Raw genomic sequence first — 26,906 nt, 5'->3', positions numbered from 1 at the left:
ACAAACATTAACTTCCCAGCTTGTCAGATGCACAAGCTGGTCCTAGTGCTTCTGTTTATTATGTTTGCCTATTTACTAAAACAATGTGCCAAGATGCAACATGCATTTTAACCCTGATACTGGGAATCACAAGTTGGTAGAAAGAGTGCTGTTGCACCCAGGTCCTGCTTTCTGGTTTTGCATTGGTTGAAGGAATAGGATTCTGGTCTAGATGGGTCATTACCATACAGTATTTTGAAGAGCAAAAAAGAGGACGCTATTCAAAGCAAATAAATGCAATTTCTCCCAAATATTACCCCTGAAAAAGAAGATGTGTCCAGGAAAAAGAGGACACTTGACAACCTTAATAGCCAGCAGGGCTCTTGTTGTGTCCTAGGAGATGTCTGCCAATGGATATTTATCAAATATGGCTATATGGAACCTCTAGGTTCAGAGATTGTGTATCTCAGAATATCTTAGGTGAGGAGATACAGACTGGAAAACATTGAGAATAATAATATTGCCCTTAATCTCTTTTTATGGACTTTCTTAAGCAATTTTAGACGATGGGTGCAAATTTTAGGGGAGGCAGCTTCTATAGATAGTAATGTACAGAACTCCCCTTACTTTAAGGCAATTGCTGCGTGTTGCTAATGAATTGATATCATTAACTTAATTTACATCCCACCCTTCCTCCCCAAAGGGACTTTCCTGCTCAGTCTTGCGGGTGTGTGTGTGTGTGTCCCGAACTTTCCTCCCTCCAAGTCCTTTTTTATGCGTTGTGCGAGAGGCATACTGGCTAATATCAGGAGCGAACTAGTTGTGAAGGTGACAGACGTGCGCGCACACGGAATCGGGTCGCTGCGGATTTCCAAGGAAGGGGCTTCCAAACGCCACCCTGGGTCGTGGTGGTGGTGGCGGCGGGGGTGTGTGTGTGCGCGCGTGGGGGACGGGGGACGGAAACTAAAACTCAGTCTAAATCCTCCCCTAAGCCTAGGAGCTCCTCCGGGAGTTCGTCGTTATCTGTGTGCTGCATTCCCCGCGTCCACAAGCAAAATAAAAGGCCCAGCGAGAGGCTGCCAGCGAAGGAAGTTCTGCCGCCGCCACCTGCTGCCCCAGCTCCTCCCACGCGAGAGGCTCTCGCGCGGCGCTTCAGCCTCAGCGCGATCTCGCGAAGGCGCAGCCAGCGTCGGTATTTTGTCCCTCGCGGAGCCCCCTCCTCCAGGTACCGCGCGTTGCTATGGCATTCCTCGCCGTAGAGAGCGGCAGCGTTTTCGGCCAGGAAGAGGGTCGGAGGCCGCTGTAGTGGCGGCAGGGCCTTCCTCGGCCGCCTGACGAGACAGGGGAAGGCGGGCGGCAAGAGAAGGGAGGCCGCCTCAGCCTCCCCTCCCACGTCCCGACCTGGCAGCCTTTCCCCCGGCGCGCCCAGAGCCTCTCTCGGAGGGCTGCGCGGCCTCGCTGGACGCTCCTTCTTCTCCCCCGGCCCCGCCGCCGCCTCCTGGACTCGACTCCGGGGCGGCGGCGGCGGCGGCGGCTGGAAGCGGCGGCGGCGGCGGCGACAGGCGGTGCCCGGAGGCAGAGTCGCTGCTGGGGAAGATGGCGGGGAACGGCGCGGGTTTCGCCGGCGCAGGCAGCAGCGGGGAGATTATCCAGCTCAATGTCGGGGGCACCAGGTGAGCAGCAGGCGGGCGGCGGGGCTTCCGACGGGAAAGGTGGGAGGGGGCGAGGAGGACGGCGAGAGAGGGGAGCCTCAAGTCGGGGCAGGGCCGGGGAGCAAGGGTGCCGGGGAGCGAAGGAAGGAGCCGAAACGATACCATCTCTCTCTTCCCCGACCCCCCAAATTAACGGCAACGAGACCAGGCCTTGCTACTGCGGTAACAAACACATTTAGGAGATAAGTACCGGTATGTTGAAGTTTGCTGGCTACTGTGGCGAAGTCAAGGCCTTGGACCATTCATGGTATGTGTGTGTGTGTACATATATATACATATACGTATACACACACACACACACACATACACACACATATATATATACACCCACACCCACTCACACCCACACGTGTGTGTGTATGTTTGTGTGTGTGTGTGTACCTTGCCACTTTAGGTACTTTATAACTTGCTTGAGGGATGGTGTCGCTGGTAAAGAAACTCGGTGAGATTCATAGAATTAGAATAACTGTGGAGTTGGATGGGGGAGCCCCAGGCCTCATCTAGTCCATCCTGCTGCAATGCAGGAACTAAAGAGCCCCTGGTGGATGGTCATCCAACCTCTGCTTACAAACCTCTGATGGAGAGTCCAGCAGTTCCTGAGGTTGAACAGTCAGCACTGTGTGTGCATCCTCTGGGCCCCGCGCATGTATGATGTGTGTTCTCTAGCAACATTCCAGCCTTTTTAATATCTTCTGGCGTACAATGTAGTAATCCCACAGGGTCTGTTAGGCTTTCTGGACTTAGCTTCCCTGGTCCAAAGATGCCTTGTTCCTTCCATAGCGTGCTCCGTCAAACATGGGCCTGTGATCTGGCCCATGGAGGGAGCTCCGCGGCAGTGAACAGTCCCAGGCAAGGTAAACCTTGCCGACCCCTGTGGTAAGCCAAACCATGGTTTAGATCGCAGCAGCCAGATAACCAGAGGGAGGAGTGCAGTAACCACAGTCTCCTCTGTGGGAACCTTCACATGTGTAATTAAGCCATGGTTTGGCTTAGCATTATGTATGAACCACCTCATTTGGTTGGATCTATTGGAGAATATTTTATCCAGAGGATACTTTAGCAAAGTGTATTGGGGAGATGGTTGGACAGTGTTCTCGAAGCAACTAGCATGAGTTTGGCCAAACTGCGGGAGGCAGTGAAAGATAGGCATGCCTGGCATGCTCTGGTCCATGGGGTCACAAAGATTCGGACACAACTGAACGACTGAACAACAACAACATTTGGGAGGAAGCGCCTCACACTACCTACCATACTGTTCTAAAGCAGTGGTTCCCAACCTTTTTTGGCCATGCCCCACCTAAGCATCTCTAAAATCCCCTCCTTGTGACATATAATTCTTATTATTCAAAAAGTGAACTCCTATTCATGTGGAGGAAGCCTAAAAGGCCATTAACTTTTAATAACTCATTCTCAGATTCCCCCCCCCCCAAATCAAATTGCCCCCCTGTGGGGGGTGTGCCCCACATTTGAAACCACGGTTGTAGAGGCTCCTTCAGTCCTCAAGAGCATACTTCTAGGAGAGGGGGCATCCAGAAGAATTATCTTCCTTTGGCCTTTCTGTTGCAACTATCCCATTCTGTGAGCTGAGCTCTGTTTATCAGAGATCTGAATCTAGGCCAAAGTATTACACAACACGAAACACTTGTATATTAGTGAAAACAAAAAGCAATATAGTTAGGTGAAAAATAGAAACCTGCTTTATTCTATATCTAGACATTCTAACAATTGTATTGCAGTTATTGAAAAAATGATTCAAAAGCATGATATTGTAATTCAGAATGGTATATCAGTAAATATTAAATGTTGCAGATACTACAAAATGTTTCAATAAGTTTCAATTTTCTTTTGTTGATTTGCAATAGTATTATTGAATCTCTCAATATTACCCATTAAAAGGTTTCTAAATGTCAAAAGCACATCAACTTGCGTCACATCTAAGTGATCCTCTTAACCTGTTGTTCATAATTGTATTGTTTGAACTTGTCTATTTTATAGAAAAACTTAAATTAATGCATTACTTATAATAAGTTAGTGATATCAAAAGAGCATATGGGAGAATAAGATTGATAAACATTGTTATAATCATTGTGGCCTTTTATATGTTTACAGTAGCATTTTTTAATCAGGCTGATAAATTGCAATAAAACAAACTAAAGTTTATTTCTGTTGTGCCAAGTAGAATACACCCAGTCTTGATTATAGTTCATAGCAGAGCTTCCTTGAGAAAATTGGATTTAATAGCCTACCAGCCACATTAAAGTCATTCATCTACCTGAGATTATTATCAATCTTGTTTTGACACTTGCACCAGAGAAAATATAAAAATTGTGAAAAGTCCACAGTTGGCAAATCTTTATTAGGACCAACCAGAACGTCTCAAATAGTGGGCAAACTCTTGAACACTTCATCGTATGAGAACTTGTGCAAAGCAGGCATGGGAAAGAGGAAAATATGACAACAAAGAGCTTGTTAACATTTTTAAGTTGTATATTGCTTACTTGCCAAAATGGCTTCTAAGTGGGTTACAAGTATAAAACCAGTTATAAGAATATAGTCACACAGAGTGCTTTTTTCTGGGAGGATGCAGGGATACACATACCCCTAAACATTTTGTGAATCTAAGTTTGGCCTTATTGAGGGAAGTATTTCAATAAACCACAGAGCCTAGGGCTTGCCGATCGGAGGGTCGGCAGTTCGAATCCCTGCGACGGGGTGAGCTTCCGTTGTTTGGTCCTAGCTACTGGAAGGAATTTTTTATTTTATTTTGTTTTGACTATGGCAGACCAACACGGCTACCTACCTGTAACTGTTAAAATAGCAGTTAACTACAATTTCAACAGGACGTTCAGTTAGGAGGTTAGGGGAATGTTCCTTTAAAGAGGTATGTCTTCAAGGGCTAGTGGAATGCCAGTACAGGTATCATGAGGTTTATCATAATTCAGCAGAGATGGCATTCCACAACACAGGTGCCACTAGTGGAAATGCCGGCCTCCAACTGATTAATTGATTGATTGATTGAATTTATATACTGCCCTATACCCAGAGGTCTCAGGGGAGTTACCACAAGCTGGGTAATCATCACCCTGCTATTATAGTCAAAAAGTCGTTTATAGACTTGGTCTCAAGATGGAGAATGACTATGGGGTTAGATTAGTTTCTGCTAGTGTCTGTTTACATCCAGTATTATGGCACAAAGAAGTAATGGGTGGACCCCCTTTTTAAAAACTTTAAAATCCAGCAGTTTTTCAGATCTGACTCCAACCTTAAGCAAAACACACATATTGCTGGTTAGACAGAGAGTATGAAAAGTTATGTAACTTCTAAACTGAGGGACAAGCATTTTTAAAATCTAAACATGGCGTCCTACTTCTTGTGAGGTAAAAAATAGCTATCCTTGGTGTGCTTTCTTTTAGGTTCCTACACTTTGCTGTGGCTATTAAGTTTTTGTAAATAAAGTATCATTGTTGTATGTTGCTATACGTATTTATGTTATTTGTATCTTAACATCTAAGTAACAGCATTCTGGTGCCATTCATCAACAACTACTGCTCTGTAACATCCCTTCATTTTCATGGAAATTGTGGGGAAATATTTTTGGATCATGTTGTTCTGCAAAACATGTAATTAACCTGGAGGCGAAAATATGCAGTCAAATACTGCCACAGAATTAGCAGGGTCAGTTTTGTATTTTAAGATGTACATTGCTCCTTCTTGGTAGGTTTCATTTGACTCAATAGGACTAATTTCACTGTTGTTTGGATTCTATTCTATTTTTTATATCATGGGTACTGAACTGTGTTCAAGTTAGCATTGTTTGTTTGACTTCTTGGAAATAATACGTTTGTTTTAGCTACTGAAGTTTTGTTATTTGAGTGAGTTTCTATAGGTTAATAAATAATAAACCAGGATTGCAAGAGTGTTTGAATTCTGTTTGACTGAACCTTCAAACTTACTGCTAAAAAGTTAACTAGAAAAAAAATGTAGTTCTGACTGCTTTTTTATAGGAGAAAGTTTTCCAGATTCAAGCTTAAAATGACTATATTGAGCCCTTTGTTCAGAGAAGATTTGGCTTTGCCATGCCCTTATTGCAAAACTGCACAGAATCTGCATTGTGTACAATACAGAGGCTCCTATATGCTATCTGTACTACACCATTTTTGTATTTTTTTTGGGATACTATAGAATCATACACCCTTGGAGTCCCTTCCAATTTTACAGTTCTATGATTCTGTAGTAGCCAACAAAATACAAGCGAGTAGTAGTACAGATAGCATGTAGGAACCTCTGTTGTACACATTCTTCATTTAAAATACAGAAAAGTTCCATAGTTTGAATGGAATACATGCTAAATGGTAGAATAGCAATTTTATTTCAGACTTTAAAGACCAGTCTTAGGGCTATTTCTTTTATGTGCACACAAATGCACCATTTTTTCTACATATGCACAGGATTTTTAAAATAAGTGTACCTTATTTGAACTTCTGTAGTTTACATACATAGACATTTTCATAAAGTTTAACTTACTGCAAAACATGTACTCCCAATGTGGCTCAACTTGGGACAGGCCAGAAATAAATTCTCATTCAGTGATACAGACTTAAAATGCAATCACAAGCATACTTACTGGAGAGTAAGCATTATTGAACATGATGAGGCTTGCTCCTGAGTAAATATGCGTAGGTTGCTCTGTCATAAACAATGCAAGCAACTTACTTTTGTGTGTATGGGAAAGAGGAGACGTTTATTTGTGGTAATAACAACTGCAAAGGCCTGATCTTTGGGCCCTAATCCAAATAAAGATAGTTCCACTGATAGCTGTAGGACTAACTTGTTTCATTGGTCTCAATGGGATAGTCAAGACTAATTTTAGCTCATTGAGACCTTGACAATTGCTTCCTTTTTGCACGGGTTCCTAGAAGAATGAATGAGGTACATGAGGGACTACTGGGGGTGGGGAGAAAAAGGAATGAGAAGTCCTGTTGCTTGAACAGAGGCCTTCTTGCACTTTTTTGGGTCTTGCCCACTGTGTTCAAACACTATTTTTCTTAAGTAGGAAAGAATTAATCTGTTGTATTCTTTTTGTAGTTATATTTTATTTTATTTTAAGAGCTGGTCTTCGACCGTAATAAAATTTATTTCATTAAATAAGTAAAAAAATAAAAATAAATTGTTGGTTGCGGGGAGGGAACTTACCAGTTCAGTTCCTGACTTCTAATATTTCTGTTCCAGGTTCAGCACTTCAAGACAAACACTAATGTGGATTCCAGACTCCTTTTTTTCCAGGTATTTTGAAGCCAGATCTTACGGATCTTTACTCCGTCTAAGTGCAGTAAGACTTACTCCCCAGTAAATCTTCAGTAGCTTTTTTCTACATTGACCAGTGTTTCTAAGTGTATAGCTTACCTACTTTGTAGCTTTGTAGCCCAGTTCATAATTAGGCTAGTGTTCAAGTCTGAAGTCTAACATGTCTTATCAGTTTCATATTATGGGTATGTTACATAAATAAGTCCTTTTGTGTTGTATTTACACATCATAGTGATCTCTGAGGAAATACTTTCTCAAAATTGTCAATACAATGTGAGGGTGGAACCACGTGTTTTATCAGCAAATGCATGTTTACAAACCTGCATTTCTGAGTATGAATGGAATGGTGCAGAAGAGCATTTTTAGGGAAGAATTGGAAGGAGAAATGGAGGTGGGGTTTTTAATTCCTGCTATACCCACTAATTATTTCCTGCAAATGTCCCTACATAAGCTTTATGGCAGAAGTGTGGGACTTAAAACCACATGTTTCTATGATTTGTGATTTTGGGACTGCATAGAAAAACATACTGTTGGTAGATATCATCCCTCTTTTATGAGAGCAGAGGAGAAACTAGGAATCTTCACCCAACACTTCTTACCAAGTTATATTGTAATTTAGCTTTATTTGTTTTCAGTTTGCTGAGTGGAAGAATTTCAACACTGAAAGATGAAACTGGTGCTGTGAGTATTCCTTTCTAAAAAAGAAGATTATGATATGAAAGTTGATTACTGTATTGGGTTTAGCTGGATGAAACTTGGAATCTGTGTATATCATATAAATTCCATTTGTATAAATGCAAAAGCTTTCATATTCGTAAGCCAATGTAAAATACAGGTGGTTATAATATTCTGGATCAGTTATATGAGAGGAGGCCTAATCCCAAAAGAGTTCTGCTTTACATCTGGGCAAGGACAGCAGCACAGCCAAAAAAATAAATGCAAGAAACAATAGAGAAGCAGCCCTAGTAAACCATAGAAACCATAGAAAAAAGTTACCCAAATACAATACTTGCCAAACAAAAGACTGCTTGGTCAGATGTTCTGGTCACATAATTATTGGCAATCAATAAGCATAAGGAGTAAATATTAAATAATATTATGCATATACCTACAAACCAGCCTGATGTGCCTGAATCCTGAGTTTGTGTGTGCAGAATCTTGTTTTACATTCCAAACTTTTCAGGGAAATGACACTTGATTTATAATACAATTTGCAATTTGAACTGGACAAATTTGTATTCTAAATTGGTGAATTGTGCACTTTTGCAACATCTCTAGTTAGAATGGGGAGACTCTTTCAGTCTTGTGCTCAGTTGAATGATAGAGACAAATTGTGGCTGCTGGTAATTGTAGGCATCATGAAAATGCAAAGTTAGAAAAGATCACTGTTTTAAAAAAATGAGGGTATATTTTTTGAATTTGATTTTGTAATATTTGTAGGGCTAAATAATGGCAGAATTAAGCATTTTAGGTCACACAGGTTTCTGCTGCAGAATTAAGCCTATGTTTAAACTGCTCCCATTGAAATAAATATAGACTTCTGAGTGCATACCGGTAATTTCTTGTATTCTAAAACTTAGGCCTATATGTTATGCTAATAAATGGGCTCTTATTTCTTCATAGATATTTATTGACAGAGATCCTGCAGCATTTGCACCTATTTTAAATTTTCTTCGAACAAAGGAGTTAGATTTGCGGTAAGAAACTCAGTGTTAATTCTCTCTCTGATTTTAAAAATGCTTCTGGTGGAAGTTTGTTATAAAAACACTCTGAAGCTCACTTAAATTGAAGTTTTAAAAAATTTGTACTTGTGAAAGTATCAGTAGTATCCCCTGAACTCCACAGAATAATCTACTCTCCCAAATATTTGAGGTGAAGTTCTGCAGGAACTTCAAGAGGCCCCTGATTTCTGAAAAACTATTAGGTCTTCCTTAAGGCTTTGCTGTATGAGAGACTTTAAATATCCTCTTGTAACCTGTGTACTAGACACTTGTAGCCCAATCTAGCAGCTAAAACCTCGCATGTTAAAGTATGTGTTGTGTACACTCTTTGAGGCATAATCCTGAAAGGGTTCAACTTGAAGAAACTTGCCAGGCCTGTGAGCTAAGCCACCTTTGTTTTGTGCATTTGCCTCAGCTGAGGCACTCACATTCACCCACCCATGTGACAACACCTAGCTGCCATCTCTGTGTTAGATTGGACTTTTAGTCAGCACATTCTATATGTATCCCGTAGGACTTTTGTTCTGTGATTTCTGCTGCTCATAGAAGCTTAATTTTTTAAAAAAAAAACATTTGCTTGAGTGTTGCAGACTATATCCTTTCACAAAGCTTTAATTTAACATTTGTGTAGATGTTTCTGTTGATCCGTAGCATTTAAAGATATTCTCAGTTGTTTAATCAAAGTATTTTATCATGTTAAAACTTTCTATAAAAGATTTAGTTTTGTGTTTGGAATATTAATTGTTGTGCTAAGAAACTGCATTGTTTAATTTTTAAATATTTCTGTTTTTTTACCTTTTTGCAGGGGAGTAAGCATTAATGTACTCAGGCATGAAGCAGAGTTTTATGGAATTACACCTTTAGGTAAATATATGATCAGTTAATAATCATTTTAAAGAACCACCAGTAGTGGTAAGAGAGCTCTCCTTTCCCTCCACAATTAAGCCATATACAGGTGAAACTCAAAAAATTAGAATATCGTGGAAAAGTTCATTTATTTCAGTAATTTAACTTAAAAGGTGAAACTAATATATGAGATAGACTCATGACATGCAAAGCGAGATATGTCAAGCCTTTATTTGTTATAATTGTAATGATTATGGCGTACAGCTGATGAAAACCCCAAATTCACAATCTCTGAAAATTAGAATATTAAATGAAATCAAGAAAACAAGGATTGCAAATAGAACAATATTGGACCTCTGAAAAGTAGAAGCATGCATATGTACTCAGTACTTGGTCTGGAACCCTTTTGCATCAATAACTGCCTCAATGCAGTGTGTCTAGTCGATTAACTTCGTTTGCCAAGCCTTGCCCTTTTGCAGCAAGCAAGCTAAATAAAGAAAAAAGATTGTAAAGTTTGCATTCACAAATGTATACTTTATTGTTGGTTTATCTGCTGTTTCCTTTCAGTAAGAAGATTACTGTTGTGTGAAGAGCTAGAGCGTTCCTCTTGTGGCAGTGTCCTCTTCCATGGTTACCTGCCACCTCCAGGTACTTGAGCATGCTTTGTATGCCATTTTTTATTTTAGCATCAAGAAGCAACTCCTGAAAATCTCTGTGGCTTTACAGTATTGAAATACTTTCAGCTCTGTGTGGCATTTGAGCTGGTCAAAGCATTGTGGGGTTTGCTATGTATGGGCTGATGCCTGCTGAAGCTTCCACTTCAAGAACTTATCAGGATTTTCTCCATCTCTGCTGCCACCATTATGTTAGTTCTATGTGTACACCAGAATCACTTTCCTGCTGTTGCCATAGTGTCTACTTTATCATAAACATTCTCATTGGGGTTTTGAGGTCACTACGATACAGTAGACCTTTTCAAGATCATGCCTCACCCCAGCTGCTTGTTACTGCTGCTGTACATTATGCATCGTCTTTGGTCTCTGGTTAAGGAGGGCTTTCACAGTAGCTCAGACAAACAGTTTTGGGTCGCCACTGAGAAATATATCTGTGTACCTAATGTCTATTGGATGTCTGGCAATCATGTGAATGTTTAAATTACAAGGCTGCAGTACATTGTTGTATTTCTCAGGTGATTTAGATTTTCTAGAAAGAGACTGATATATACCTTAGTTTTTTGTGTATAAGACAATTTTTTTATTATAAAATAATGTTAAAAATGGGGACGTCTTTTACATGGATAGTGCTGAGGGGGGACAGGCAATTGGCTGCAGCCGCAAGCAGGAGACTGTCAGCAGTGATTGGGCAGGTGATTGGTGGCTGTGGCAAGGGCTGCTGTTGATTGGCTGTTGCTGTGGCAGTTGGGTGATTGGCAGGTGCTGGCAGTGAGCGGTCAGATGATTGGTGGCGATTGGCAGCGTCGATCAGGCGGATTAGCGATTTTCAGCAACCCCCTACCCCCCCAAAAAAGCTCAACAACTTTGGGCAATCCTCCCCCAAAAAGCTTAACAACTCTGGGCAATCTCCCCCCATTTTCTTAATTTTGGAGTCCCCCAAAATAGGGGTCATCTTATACACAGGGTATGTGTGTGTGTTTTATACATGGAAAAATACAGTACTTCCCACTTAAGCCACTCTATCTCTAAATGAAGATATATTGCTTTGATGTTAAGTCAGTGTAAACAAAAACTCTGTGGTTGAGTAGTTCCTAATACTATTGAGGCAATTACAAATTAGTTCTGGAGGCTGCTGTACTTTAACTGAGGGTTGGGCAGCGCCATAGAATAGCATGGGATGGGGGCAGGAATAGTCAGGAGGGGGAAGTTGGCCAAAATCGTTGAGGTACTGCAGATAAATGGAGCTCAAAATGTGCAAGGTACTTTGTCTGATTAATTTGAGAAGTTTTCCCTTCCCGTTGCAGCCCCTTGTGCGTTTTGGAGGGACGGGGAGAGGGGAGGGGAAAGTCCACTGTCATGAGTTCCTTCTGCTTGCGGTTCTCAAAAACCAACCTCATGTGTTTGAACTACTAGCAAAGGTGTGGCAGCCTTTATGAAACCAGATTTGACAAATTTATTATCTTTAGGCATTCCAAGTCGTAAGATTAGCCCTTCTTCAGGAGCATCTACTGAAGTCAGAGCACCTCAGAGCTGTCCTGAAAGTGAGGCCCGAGGAGGGAACATGCAGGCTTCACTTGCTGGTACTGGAGAAGATACAGTCAGGCTAGGTGAGCAAAACTATCTTCATTTCTTTAATGCATTTAAAATATTTGTGGGAAAATAATTTGCAAGTGTATCAAAAACAACAACAATCCAAATTAGTTCTTGCCGATCCTTGAAAATTGTGACAGGTTGCAGATTTGAGTGAAGACTAGCCCTGCAGTGCAAGCATCATAAATGAGACATAAGTACATGCAGGCTGCAACTTGGTTGTGTACTTTGCTAAAAAAAATAAATTGAATTCTATTAACTAGGTTGTAGTATAGGGCCAGGTATTGAATGGTGATCATCTATCTGCTTCTGGGGTAAATCGTCTTCCTCTGGAAAGAGAGCAGAAGGGCATGTGTGCTTACAGTAGCCATAGTATTCTGCTTTAGTTCCCCAGAGTTTGCTCTGCTCTGCTAACTCTTCCATGCCAAATGCAGCTCATCCTGTGCATCAGCAGCTTTATTACAGTTGCAGAATTTCAGAATACTCATTGCTCTGGCAAAATAGGTGGGAAAAAAGACTCATTACCATCAATTCAATAACCTCACTTAACCTCTGCTGTGTGTGTGTTTTTCTTTTTTAAGGGTTTCCTGTGGATCCCCGAAAAGTTTTGATAGTGGCTGGCCATCACAACTGGATTGTAGCTGCATATGCTCACTTTGCAGTTTGTTATAGGTAAAGATGCAATGAGCAACACTGTTTCAGTCTATATTCCAGTAATTGTGCTCTACAGGACAAAGTTTTCATAAAATACGAGATATGCGTTCATTAAAAGGAACAAACTTTTTTTGTTTATTTTTTGTTAATAATGTGTGGATTACTGAGGCAAGAACAAGAAGCTTTGCAACAGGGATGGGAAATCTGTGGTCCTCCAGATGTGGCTGGACTACAATTTCCATAATTCCTGAGCATTGACCATGTTGTTGATGCTGCTAGGAGAGTGTTCAACAATATCTGGAGGGCTGGAAGTCCCCACCCCTGCTTTATGACTTCAACTTACGATTGCCCTTGCAAAACTAGATATCGTCCACAGAGCAGACATTTTGAATCAATCTTATGGCCACTTTCCCCAAGTATTCTTGTATTCCGGCATACATGCACAACTGCAAAATTGGTATTCGTGTTTCAGATGTGCCCTTTAAAATATACAGAAGCAACAAACAGGAAAGAATTGGAATCCCCTCTTCATTTATTTTAAAAGGAAAAGGCATGCTTGAAATCTGATACTTCTAACAGTTGCAGTTCCGGAAATATTCTGTGAAAAGTTATTCTTGGGGACTCAGAATAAATGTAGGTAATTCATTCACTCAACAGGTAAAGTATAATTATGCCCGTTATATTGAGTACACAGGAGGTCTTTTGTGACCAAAGCTTATTTTCAGGAATTACTGTGTGCATAAGACATTAGCAAAATATTTCAATTGTGTGGAGTAGTCTGTGTTAGGGCATTTCAAGATGTGATTCTGTGAGTCAGTGCTCCAGTATAAATTCATTGAAGATATGGTGCCTTAATTAGGGATGTGAGATAGTGCCACCATGTCAAGCCATTTGTGATAAAAACAGAATGGGTTGTTGCTACATTTGGTTAAAGTTTTTAGTTGGCATGAAAGTAATATTTAAAGCATAATTAAAATAAACTGATCAGTGTGTAGCATGCTCATTCACATTGCTAAAACCACATGCACTTCGCTCTTCCCTCTCCCCTCTCAGGAAACCTATGGTCTTGTCTTGGCTCATGTCCAAACACAAATTGGGATGTAATTTCAAGGCAGACTATGACTTGCCCCCCAGCAACATGGCAGGAACAAGAGAGAAGCAAAGTGCTCGAGATTTCAGCAGTGTGCATGAGCATGCTACTTGCTCACAGTAAACTGTAGGGTTGTTTGGTTTTTTTATGTTTAATGTGAAATGCCCCCACTACCAGGTTTGTCCCTACATTTTAGAGACCTGAGAAGTACTGATAAAACTTAACACCCCCTCCCCATAAGGTAGCTTCCTATGTCTGTCCTTCAGAGTATGTGGGGGTGGGGGTGGGGAACTCTTATCCGGGTGGCCTTCTGTGATCCATGTTCAACATGAATCAGGCGCACACTCTTAAGGTTGCTGTTGATCCTTCCTTTGTGCAGCCCAAATTGCAACCTTCAATATGTACTTGCAAAAAAAGAGTCTGTGCACTTCTGAGTTTTCTTTTGCAGCTGTAATTCAGCACTTTTTGAATCTTGAAACTTTTTCTGTTGCCCAGCAGCTAGACAGGAGGATCAGAAGTGCACTTAGAGTTTACCTGTCTTGCATTTGATGTCCTATGTCATTAGGTAATGGAGGGTTGGGTGTGCTTTGGGCCAAACTATGCTGTGGGCCAAATGAGGTGCTGCAAATAAGGCTGCAGGTTTCCCTCCACTATACAGGTGAAACTCGAAAAATTAGAATACCGTGGAAAGGTTCATTTCTTTCAGTAATTCAACTTAAAAGGTGAAACTAATATATGAGACAGACTCATGACATGCAAAGCGAGATATGTCAAGTGATTATGGCGTACAGCTGATGAGAACCCCAAATTAACAGTTTCAACTTTTCATCAGCTGTAGACCATAATCACAATTATAACAAAGGCTTGACATATCTCGCTTTCCATGTCATGAGTCTATCTCATATATTAAACTCCAGTAGCTAATGAAAACAATTGCTTACATAAATGGACTTTTCCATGATATTCTAATTTTTCGAGTTTCACCTGTAGATTAGTTAGAACATTTCTACTATACAGTATTGTTGCTTTCTGTCTAGTTTGCATTTGAATGTTCAACAGTGAATGAATACCCACCAGCCTGCATATTTCTCCACAGGTATCAATGCACATGAGGAAAGAGAAGACTTTTCTCTTGTGCAAAGATGGAGCAGCTGCTTTGTTCTGAGCTGCACAAAGAAGGATAGAAATGTTCCCTATACTACCCTCATTTATACCATACTAGACATGGTCCCAGCTTAATTTTTTTATGACTGATTTTCATGCTCCAGACAAATAGATTACATTTTACAAGGAAAGTCTCATTTAGAATAGTTATTATGTAGTAACCTTATTAAATCCCATTCCACCAGGCTGCAGCAGTTTTGGTTGAGAGACCCAAATACCATTGGTCTTTTCCCTTCCTCCAACTGCCTCCATTCAGCCGCTCATTATAAGAACTATTGTGGAACTTTAAAAGTTAGGGCTTGCCTTTCTTGTTCTTCTTTCCCTACCCATCCTTTTTGTGTTGCTTCTGTTAGATTGTAAGCCTGCAGGCAGGGAGGGACTATCCCGTTTTTAATCTGTGCACAGCACCTAGAAAGTGCTATTTTGCTTTATAATGATAGATAATGATACATCCCATCTCCCTCTCCATTGCTGGGAATCTGCTGATTATGTGAAATTAGCAAGTGAAAGATGTCCCAGGAGTCTACCTTTCAGAATATTAGACAAAGTGTGTTTCACTCCTTTCCTTTGAAACATATTGGTTTAGATAAATCCAGACTAAGTGACATATCCTATAAGGAACAGTGGGTTATTATATCTAGATGTTATCTTGTAGGTATCGAAGTTATGTTTCACTATATTTCTCCTTCGTTTGTAGGCATTTTAAAAAATATGATATGCGTCAAATAATTTTTCTTTTCCCTTTTGACAAGTTGGAATAACTGTTGTTCATTGAAGTTTTGGCATATCCTGGAAAACCTGCTTGCTAAAATACGTTTTTGAATATCTTTCTCTCAGAATCAAAGAATCCTCTGGATGGCAACAAGTGTTCACAAGTCCCTATTTAGACTGGACTATTGAACGTGTTGCTCTCAATGCAAAGGTTGTTGGTGGTCCACATGGAGACAAAGATAAAATGGTTGCTGTCGCATCCGAGAGCAGTATCATCTTATGGAGCGTTCAGGATGGTGGTAGTGGCAGTGAAATAGGCAAGTGTGCACTCTCGTTCCTGTTCCTAATAATATTTATTGGCTCACTGTTTTCCAATTACGTTGTGCAATTGCTTGTCAAACTTTTTGGCCACAGTGAATGAAAGGTAAACTTTTGTACATTCAACATTTTATTTCTTCATATAGCTGCTTCTCTATCCATCACCTATACGCTAAAGCAGTATCTTAATAGGAAATAAGATAAAATCTAAAAGCCATGCTTGGCTTAATGGGTGCATAGTGGTATATGTCACTTATTGAAGTGTTCCTGAAGCCCTGTTGTGATAATAAGTAGAAAGTAATTTAATTTTTGACTGACTTATTTCAGCTCTGCATGGTGAACTTGAATGTGGGAATTAGAGATGACAGTTTGGAATGACTGCCAGCTTGTCTTGTTCTTACTAAAAGCCATGTTTCTCAAGGTCTCCTTCTGATAACCTTCAAAAAACACAATTTGGGCAATGCTTTGCTACTAATAATCTTTTGAGCAGAAATTAGTCGAGATAGCCAGCACTGGGCACCAGACAGCTTTAAAGCCAAGGGCTTCATGTTACCAGAAGGTACATAAACATGAAAAGGGCTTTTAGAGAAGCCAAATACTTCACTCTGCAGATCTGATTGATAGCTTGACTTACTTATTAAAATACATACTCGCTTCCAAACATCAGCAGTGGCCTTTTTGAGCAGGGGCAGAGAGAAAGATACAAGGAATCTTTTGAGTTCCAAAAGTAACATTTAAGTAATAGGGTAATGATAATGACAGACTGTTTCCTCTAGCCATGAAGAGCTGTCACCATAGATTTAATCTACTTGCCAGCATAGATGTAGTATCTTCATGCATTTTTCCAAAATAAGTTGTATGATTAGAGAGGTACTCAGTGGAGTAGGTTTGTTTTCTGCCCTCAAGTAATTAAGCCCCCTGAGGGAAGCAGTATTTTAGTGGGGGAAATGATGTGGACAACGTGTGAATATTCAATTCTGTTTGGCTATTGTGTCTGCACATTGGCAGTATGGAGATTATTAAATTTATTCATCAGATTTTTAGAGTGTCCTTCAATATGCAATAATCATGTGGCTGACAAAGTTTGAAGAAGTAAAATAATAATACAGTAAAACAGCAACAATATTTACTTAAGAAATTGTATAAGAGCACAATAGACTTTTGTCATTGTCCCAGATGTTTATTATGGTAGAAACTATGCTCCATCTATGCTGGTAGCATTTAAAAGTATGGAAGGGGCTTGAACTTGGGATCTGCTGTGCTGTTCTGTAGCTCGATTTAGAGGGGCTTGTAGTGATCTCTCCCCCCCCCACTCCCTTTTTCCTGCCAGGTAGAATGGAGCACTGAAAGAGAAATTATTTTCTGTTGCTACTTTCTTCTTACCCATTCTTACATGCCCATTTATTATTGTGTTTCCTGTGTAAATCATATTCTTAGCCAAAAGGAATGGCAGTACATCCAGTCAAAGGAAGGATAGGTGGCCTACATGCATGCATGGGATTGGATTATAGCTGGGATCATTGAGATTGCATAGTAAACTCATACCAGTGTTAACCAGTGGAAAAAGAATGTAGTACTGAGAAAACAGGAGTGAATTATACTTCAGCTTTTAACATTACTTCCAACTCTCCTTCAGCGTTCTGTTGCATCAGAGTCAAGAACACATTTGACAAAGAAAAGCCCCTTTAAGCTTTCCCCTCTGCATTTAACGAAATCTAAATCAGGCTTTTCAAGTAGTGTTAATGAATTTTAACATTTAAGTTAAGCGTTTAAACGGAATATGAACAATCCGGCTTCATTAGAGTCATTGCGTTATGTAGCATGCGCTAAAAGTTATAAATGTACTGAAATTAATACATCCCAAAGAGTTTTCAGTTCATTTAATAAGCAAAACACTTCTCTTTCAGAGAACTTTATTGGCCCATTTATCTTGCAGAGCCTAATGTTAGCAGCCCTGCCTTGGGATAGAGAAGTAGTGCATTGTTCATGTCCTGTAAAAGAAACAATTTGTTGTTACAAACACTCTTCAGAAGCTGACAACACCATCTATGGAAAATTGCAAGGGCTGGCATCTCCATGATAGAGCTCTCCCAGAGGCTGTTTTCCCTTCAATATTACTTACATAAGATACCACTACTGGATTGCTGCTATAAGCAATATTTTACTGAGAGGGCCCCTTAAGACAAGAACCTGTCATTACTTATGCCGTCGTCTTCCCTGTGGATGGCCGTCAGGATTGTTGAGCCTAAGCAGGAGTGACACTTTAAATTCCTTCAGACTATTCATGCTGTCTTCCTTGATTTCCCTGAACCTCATCCTTCTCCAGAGTAATCAATTCTAGTTCTTTCTCTCCTTTTTATTATTGCCTGCTTTTATGCGCCCTGCTGTTAAATATAGTCAGTATCAGAGATGATCATATGTCCTGAAAAATTATTTGGCATTGTAATTAAGTCACTTTATGCACCAGGCATCTTGACTGCTATCTGAAAACAGCAGCTACTGTCCTCTTCAAAATACCATTTTTGGTATCACAGTTTACCCTTGTAAAGTCTGGAATTCTGAAGGGTCTTCAAAGGGTTTCTATAGAGCTTTTCATATTTAAAAACGTTCATATAATTGCATGGTTCTACTGCAGGTTTAATTAACTGTTTAAAATTACAATTAAAAACTATACTGTGAAGTCACTTAATCTGGCAACATGTTAAACTCTTTTGCTGCGGTCTCCAATACTAATCTTATTAAATATGATCTGATGGCTACAACTGACAAACATTCTGTCAAGTCACCCCCACCCAAGAAAATAAACTTGGAAAAGTACAAGATCTCTTCAGACTTGATGTATTCTGACTATTTAAACACTTTACATTCGTATTAGCCGTCGTAATGAATTAATCAACCATGTGCCACAAATTGGACAATTCATAATTGGAGTTTGCAACAATGTGCACGTGGATCAATTTAACGTCATAGAATCATAGAATGAGGGTGGCATCAAACAAAGTATTTCTGCTAGTGCAAAGAATGCTAGATTTTTGATTGTGCAATAGAACTTCCCCTCTGGCTCCTCCCATGCACTCCCTAAATCTGTTCTGTTCCCCAACCCTCCAGAGCAGATTGAGGAGGGCACATGGGATGTGTGAGATGGCAGAGGGGGCGTTCTTTTGTGCAGAAGGAAATCCTTGTGATAATAGAACTTCTTCACTGGATACAGTCCTGAGTGTCTGTTTTCAGCACGAAACGAGAAATGGTTAATACGGATTGACATAGACTACAACCATTTTGATTTTGTGCTTGCGACAAGCATGACTGCGCAACCTGCTGTTCCTTCTGCCACTTGTAACCTCAGTACATATTGAGGCATTTGTTGGGTCTCTCAAAGTAAATGTGTAGAGACTGTACCCAGTCATGGTGGGTTATGTTGCTGAATCTTCCATTAACCAACCAGCAGCTGGATAGAATATTGTTACAGCAGAATATAATGTGCTTATTGCCTTCTTAGCTGATTAAAAAAGCTCTCTTTCTTAAAGCAGCATTGTAATGTTCACATTGTATTTTGATTCCCCCCCTCTTTTTGTTGGTTGATCATATTTGTTCTGGAAGCAAACTTAATGCATACTTTCTTTGGTGGTTGTTTTTCTTCTTCTAATAGGAGTATTTAGTCTTGGAGTTCCTGTGGACGCTCTCTTCTTCATTGGTAACCAGTTGGTGGCTACTAGTCATACAGGAAAAGTTGGAGTATGGAATGCCGTGACTCAACACTGGCAGGTATGTTAAACAGAAATGCTTAATATGACATGTTTTACGAAAATGTAAAAACAACATAAATTCTGAGGGTACTATTTTGTAAAGTTTATCATTACCCATTCTTAAGGATTCTTTTTTTATTATTCTTCATTACAATTTATTATTGCATTTACTTGTAAGTCAGACTACATCTAAGACAAACAAGTTGCATGTTAATCTTGAGGACTCCCAAAAGCTCTCGAACTGATTGCACTACACATCATGCCTCAAAGATATCTGTTTTATATTTCTATTCTCAAATGCCCTGAGATTTTTATATATTATGCATTCTGACAATGAGATAGAGATTCTTGGATTCCAGACAAGACTGAGGGAAGAGCTGGGCATTCATGCAGGAAACAAACCTTGTAACACAGCCAGATGAATGTTTCTGTGGCACAATGTAAAGACACTGTAATGAAATCCAAGAGACTGCCTTGCAAATCTCGAGAGGCAGAAGTGACCTAAGGCTGACTCCCGTGGCTGCCACAGTACTGGTTGAATAAATCCTGATTTTACCCATAAGTGACAGTCATGCCAATGACTAACACTGCAAGAATGCAAAAAGCTAAGTGATATAACATAATAATCTTGTTACGTATTGAAAACTGACCTAGTGCATTTGAATCTAACACAAATAGCTAAAACCACTTTAAAAGCTCTGTCAGTACCTGCTTAAAAGCTCTTGAGTCTTTGCCTAATCTGCAAGAAGGTGATCTATGTTTTAGGTGTTACTTTAGGAGTTAATAGGCAGTGTCTGCTTTATAGCTTTATAGTCCTCTTCACATTATGTACACCCTTCCTTGGAAGCTTGCTGAAGTTGTGTGAATATTTTTCTGGTAAGAAATGGTGTGTCTTTGTCTCTCGCAAATGTAATGGCATAGTGGGAATGAATAGAGCTGCTGGGTTACATTTGTAGATCTTATTGCCCTTGCTGAGCATTGGAGGGCAAAGCAGTCTTTGACGTAACCTGGTCCAGATTTTTTTAGCCATTATATGTAAGGCAGCACCCTCATGGCTCTGGAGACCAACTGGCTTCTTATCCAAGGATAACCTCCTTCTGGACTCATGTGGTCAGCTTCCCCCCCCCTTCCCAAACTGTATGGACAAGGCAGACTAGACAAGGGTTAAGAGGGCAAGTAGTGAGATGGACATCCAAAGGCACCTTGCCTCTGTTCTCGGGGCTCAATAAGTGACTTGTATGTTGCTATGTTATGCATTGTGGGTTCTCTGGATATCTCTTTTTTATAGAAAGACTGAATATAAATATTGTTTGGATTTTCTTTTTTTAATCATTACAAGCTGCTAAACAAATACAGTGGGTTGCACCCAAACGTCTCTTGTGCTAGAGCTCCCTGTGCCCTCCTTCCCACTGTGCCTCCTCCATCCTCTAAAAAACCTCTTCTCGGGGGGCTGAGATGGAAACTGAAATGGAAATGAGAACTAGAGAAAATGGCAGAGGCAGCATGCATGAGCTGTGACAGGCTCTCAAGTTGTTCTTTTACCATTAATACTGTTGCAGTATACTTGTTAAGAATGAGTTCTGTTTCTTAAAACTGCTACTCGCTTTCTTTAGATTTGTCTATCAAGTGTTCCATCTAATGGGCGCAGGACATGTATGCTCCCCCCCAAACGTGGGCAGCATTTAGAAACACAGAGATGGAAGATAGTTTGCCTTTTCTTAAGAAAGGCATTTTAACTTGGAACAGCAAGAGAAATCTGGATGGAACTGATAACAAACTTGCTGATCATTATTGCTCTTGAGCAAATCAGTTACTTGCTAAACAACACCGTGAATTGCACTTTCTGGAATTGCTATTTGGTGGGAACATTTGAAGGCAAAAGTGTACTTGCAGATTATTTGGAAGCTGGTTCCTGAATACTGTCTTCACTCTACATATTTGATTATTCAGTCAGAAGGGGAACATTCTCAAAGAAGTATCAACAAAATACTATTTTTGTTTTAATTTCCATGGGCTGTAATGCTCTTGAGAAACAACCTTCCTGTGGTTACGACATCTGAAAAATGGTTAGAGAAGCTACTTTCAAGATGTGGCAATGGGGTTCTTTCACAGATTCATAAACTTTTAGGAAGTTGCCTTATATTATGTAAAATTCTTTGAATAGCTCCAATTAAACTCTAATAAAAATTATATTCACTTTTAAAAAGGAAAATTGTAGTACACTGGCAGACGGCATAGGTCCATATTACATTGACTAGTGATACATTCTGATGAAAAAACACAATTTTAAATACTGTACATTACTTGCATTTTATTTATCTTAGGTTCAAGATGTTGTTCCCATCACCAGTTATGATACTGCTGGGTCATTCTTACTGCTGGGCTGCAACAATGGCTCCATATATTACATTGGTAAGACTATGAAATTTCTCCCATTAAAAATTAGCAACACTTTACAATACTTCATGATTCAGTAGAATCATGATCTGAATTTCTTTTATTTGCTACCTTAAGATGACTATTATACCTATTGTTCAGTGCCCCAATCTATTTTGATGATGGGTGATTTATAAATAGGTGAATAAATGTGTGTTTTAAAATTTTTATTTTACAGATATGCAGAAATTTCCACTACGAATGAAGGATAATGATCTTCTGGTGACAGAACTTTACCATGACCCTTCCAATGATGCCATAACAGCACTTAGTGTTTACCTCACACCCAAAACAAGTGTGTACCATCTTCACCTTTAATGTCCTTTAATAATAAATGTTTGATACTGTATGGGAGCATTATTATGACCTTCTCAATGCATCCTTTTGTAAGAAATTTAATTTAATGTTACATTTTAAATCTGTCCTATTGCAAGAGAACATATCAAATGATATGTTCAACCAGAAGATGTTTGTGGATTTTGGTTTTTTATTTATATTTTAAAGAACAGGAAATTCAGAGGCATTATTTTTTTTCCTGTGTCTGTATATAGATGACACGTGAGCACATTATGTACATTGACGCATAAGTTTGTGCAGTTAGAAATCTCACACCTGCCATTTCCTAGTGCATTCATGGCCACACCTTGTGAAGAGAGCCCAAGTATTGTGTTTCTGAATGGCATAAATGATACATCAGTTGCTGAATTATTTAACAGTATTTCTTTATACGTGAAACACATTATCCACTTTATCACTGAAACCAAGCAGCCAAACTTTTAGGGCTCCTGTCATTTCTATTTAAAAATGGTTGTCTTCTACAGTGCAGTTTTGAAATACAGTGGTACGTCAGGTTACAGACACTTCAGGTTACAGATGCTGCAGGTTAAAGACTCCGCTAACCCAGAAATAATACCTCAGGTTAAGAACTTTGCTTCAGGATGAGAACAGAAATCATGCTCTGGTGGTGCAGCAGCAGCGGGACGTCCCATTAGCTAAAGTGGTGCTTCAGGTTAAGAACAGTTTCAGGTTAAGAACGGACCTCCAGAACGAATTAAGTTCTTAACCCGAGGTACCACTGTAGTATTTTTTGCAGGGTGAGTATTGGGGAAGTGGAGTCTTCCTTGGTGCCACTGTCAAGCATTGCCTAAGAATATCTTCTTAGTGAGAATGTGAAAAAATGTTTTTTTATGCACCATGCAGCATGTGCATTAGAAACCAGGATTGCATGCCTGTCCTTTCTCAGTTTACACTTGATAAAAACCCAGGTTTATTGCTGTGTGTAATTTGTTTAAACGGTTCTAGGACTAGATGTGTCATATACTGGAAGATAGCTTAGTAATGCATGAAGCTTGTTTGCTGCGCAATTCCAAACTTTTCTTTCAATTTTCATTTTTTGTTCATATCTTCCCAACATTGCTTGCCAACTTTCATGATGTCTTGGAGATGGGGGGAAAGAAATTTGCAGTAATTAATGCTGAGTTGTTACACAATACAGTGGTGCTCCGCTAGACGAATGCCTCGCTAGACGAAAAACTCGCTAGACGAAGGCATTCGTCTAGCGGAAGGCTGCCCCCGCTAGACGAAAAAGTCTATGGGGCTGCCTCGCAAGACGAAAAATTTTCGTCTTTTTTTTTCGTTTTGCGGAGCGCGGCTGTCATTGCCACTCCGCAAGACGAAAAACCCGCTAGACGAAAATTTTCGCAGAACGAATTATTTCCGTCTAGCGGGGCACCACTGTAGTAAGAGGCAAATATTAGCATGTAAATGGGGCACATCTCTAAAAAGTATTGAAGCTGTGTACAAGCCTCTCATTGGTTTATGCAGAATTCCTAGGCAGCTTCGAGCCCCTATTCCATCTTGGAAGCAAGTGCAGTTTTGTATTGGTGTTTTGTTTTCCGTAGGTGTAAGTGGTAACTGGATTGAGATAGCATACGGCACAAGTTCAGGAGCAGTGCGTGTGATTGTGCAACACCCAGAAACGGTTGGATCAGGCCCTCAACTCTTTCAGACTTTCACAGTTCACCGAAGCCCTGTTACAAAGATCATGCTGTCGGAGAAACATTTGGTGTCAGGTAATCATGTTGGAAGAAAAGGGATCTCCTGCCATTTCCTATTTAATTTGTATTCATTTCTTTATATTCTGAAGCTAGAAAGAGAGTGGATAAATGCCACTTGCACCTCCTGTTCATACTGAGTTTCTGGTGTGAAAGCCCAGTGAGATTAAGAGGTCATGGATGCAGTTTTATAGAAGAAAGTAAAGATAGCAATGGTGATACGGTGAGGCGAGGCACCAACGCAAATATCCATAGCTGGGTGGGAGTTGGCAGTCACTGGGCAATATATCCTTTACTTCACAGACTCTTCCCGGGGCGTGTGTGTGTGTGAGAGAGTGTGTGTTTCTGAGAGAGGTGAGGGGTATGGTGCACTGTTAGCACACAGTGATGCATTGTAGCTCCATCTTAGTGTGCTCGGTGCTTTCTGCAAGACTTAAGCAGATTATGCCTATAGGAATTAAAAAATTGTCCAGTAGCACCTTCAAGACCAACTAAGTTTGTTCTGGGTATAAGCTGAAGAAGTGTGAATGCACACGAAAGCTTTTATCCAGAACAAACTTAGTTGGTCTCGAAGGTGCTACTGGACAGTTTTTTTAATTTTTTTATTTATTTCGATTGCGTCAGACCAACACAGCTACCTACCTGAATCTATGCCTATAGGACAAAGGGACCCACAAGCGCCCCCCCCCCCCCCCCCGTTTGGAAGGCACTCAAATACAAACCAATTCTTAAAAACTTTCATTGAGGCTACAGGAATGGAGATTAGTAACACAAAATATTGTGAGGTTTTGACTTCGGTTGAGGTTTAGAATGATAGCTGTATCTTTTTGTGAACCTTTTTTCTTGTACTTTTTCTAGTTTGTGCAGATAACAATCATGTTCGGACCTGGACAGTGACACGTTTCAGAGGAATGATTTCAACACAGCCAGGATCGACTCCCTTGGCATCATTCAAAATTTTGTCCTTGGAAGAGACCGAGAGCCATGGCAGTTACTCTTCTGGAAATGATATAGGTAGATAAAGCATTTTGAGTGGAGCAGCCGGGTAGCTAATCTGTTTTTTGAGACTCTGAATGGATCATTTCTATCTTGCAGTGTTCAAGAGAGAAGGGGATATGGGAAATGGCCTGTAGTGGAAGAAGTAGCTGCCTTGGGTTAGATGGCAGGAAGGTGGCCAAAGGATTCACTTCTCAGTCATTGAATAATTTATATAGCACTTGATTTTTTTTTTTAAAAAAAAGCATTCAAAAAACAATTAAAATCAGCAGCAGCTAAAGAGAGATAAAGCATTTAAATTCTACATAACTGGATAGGCCGCCTAAACAAAAATGTTTTAAGCATGCACCAAAAAAGAATATGAAGCAGGGAGTTGGGATTTCCAAAGCGTAGATGCTGCCACACTAAAATTTCAGTTTCTTAAAAGTACAGAAGGGGTATTGCATGGCATTTGTGACCGTGAGAATTCTGCAAACAAACAGTTGAGTGGGTATCTAGGGTGTAAGCTGGACCCAAGCAGGTAAGGGCTCTCCACACTAACACCTTGAACTTGGCCTGGTAGCAAATGGCCAACCAGTGCAGATCTCTGAACAGTTAATATATTTGCAAGTGTGATATTACTCAGGGTAATATGAAATAAAATATGAAATTAAGATTATAAAAAGTGGAGGAGGGACTAGCAGTTTCTCTTTCTTTCTCAGCCCCTTGACCCTCCCTTGGCAAACATGTTTCTGAGTATACAGCTAATGCAGGGAGAAAATGACTAGTAACTGGTGACTACTAACAATAGTTGAATCCATAAAAAACAGGGTGATGGTTTCAAGACTTCCTTAAGGGGAAAGGAACAGTACTGAGTATCTACGAACAGTATTGAGTGAGGGATTGTTACGGGCCACAATGAGGTAGTGATGTGGGTGCATTATTAAACATTTTGGACAGCTTTTTGAAAACTTTCACAGAAAAATTGGAAACTAGTACATAGAACTCAATGGCTGTTTATCTAATATCTACTGTGCAGTATATATATTTGAAAAATGTTCAAGGGCCTTGAATTGAGGGGGGGAAATCTTCTTTGCTTTCCAATTACAGGACCATTTGGTGAGCGTGATGACCAACAGGTGTTTATCCAAAAAGTTGTTCCCATCACTAACAAACTATTTGTGAGACTCTCTTCTACTGGAAAAAGGTAAGCAACAAAATTATTGTACAGCTGGGTATTAAAGTGAAGACCAAGTTTTATTGTAAATTTGTAGCCTAGTAATTAACAACAAGAAGTTCTTTTTGTTTTTACTGTGTTAATATTTGCTCAATAAGTTTTACTGTGGTAAGATTATGTCAAGAATTTTAACTGCAATGATTATAAAATCCCAATGTTTACAAAATGGTGTGGGCTACTGTACCACCTAAGAGCATAATAATTCTGTTCATTGTTAATGTTCCAAACAAATTACCTTTCTAAGGATTCTCTGGTTAAGTTCCCATGATTAGCTCTGACACAACAATCGGTGTTTGTCAAAATAGCTTTGGCTGACACTAAGATACCATGACTTTTGTCTCTACCTCAGATTAATGTATGATAAAAGATATCTCTGCATCCATGAGATTTCCATTGATGACATGTGGGAGTTTGAAAGGAGGGCTTCCTTGTTATGGTGCCAGTGTTGTTTTTCTCACATCAGGCCAGGTGATTAGTGCAAATGTTCATCTCACTGTTGGGTCCACATAGACAATGGCAGAAGTACAGTCAACTAATTTGCTTTGTATCCCACTCTTCTCAAATTTTGCTTCCATTATCTCTTTCCACTATGTGGACAGCATACATTATACTTCTTCCACTGCTGCCTCACATTTTCTCGGTGCAGGGGATACTGAAAGAAAATGAAAAGGCCAGCAGAACTGTTGTACCCAAGA

General features: G+C 40.0%; 1 protein-coding gene across 1 annotated transcript in view; it reads left to right on the top strand.

Moving 5' to 3' along the window:
- The first annotated feature begins 1,136 nt into the window (after positions 1 to 1,136).
- Positions 1,137 to 26,906, top strand: part of KCTD3 (potassium channel tetramerization domain containing 3) — a 31,302-nt gene continuing 5,532 nt past the window's right edge. Inside the window, exons 1-15 of the mRNA XM_033144771.1 lie at positions 1,137 to 1,652; positions 6,921 to 6,974; positions 7,631 to 7,676; positions 8,619 to 8,692; positions 9,522 to 9,580; positions 10,130 to 10,210; positions 11,703 to 11,843; positions 12,408 to 12,498; positions 15,572 to 15,762; positions 19,413 to 19,528; positions 21,834 to 21,921; positions 22,124 to 22,240; positions 23,847 to 24,017; positions 24,858 to 25,013; positions 26,085 to 26,181. Coding sequence (XP_033000662.1) covers positions 1,576 to 1,652; positions 6,921 to 6,974; positions 7,631 to 7,676; positions 8,619 to 8,692; positions 9,522 to 9,580; positions 10,130 to 10,210; positions 11,703 to 11,843; positions 12,408 to 12,498; positions 15,572 to 15,762; positions 19,413 to 19,528; positions 21,834 to 21,921; positions 22,124 to 22,240; positions 23,847 to 24,017; positions 24,858 to 25,013; positions 26,085 to 26,181 — 1,559 coding nt within the window. The 5' untranslated portion in view covers positions 1,137 to 1,575. The remainder of the gene's footprint in view (positions 1,653 to 6,920; positions 6,975 to 7,630; positions 7,677 to 8,618; positions 8,693 to 9,521; positions 9,581 to 10,129; positions 10,211 to 11,702; positions 11,844 to 12,407; positions 12,499 to 15,571; positions 15,763 to 19,412; positions 19,529 to 21,833; positions 21,922 to 22,123; positions 22,241 to 23,846; positions 24,018 to 24,857; positions 25,014 to 26,084; positions 26,182 to 26,906) is intronic.

The sequence above is a fragment of the Lacerta agilis genome, chromosome 3, assembly GCF_009819535.1.
Source record: "Lacerta agilis isolate rLacAgi1 chromosome 3, rLacAgi1.pri, whole genome shotgun sequence".
NCBI lineage: Eukaryota > Metazoa > Chordata > Lepidosauria > Squamata > Lacertidae > Lacerta > Lacerta agilis.
This window is presented reverse-complemented; position numbering and strand designations above follow the sequence as displayed.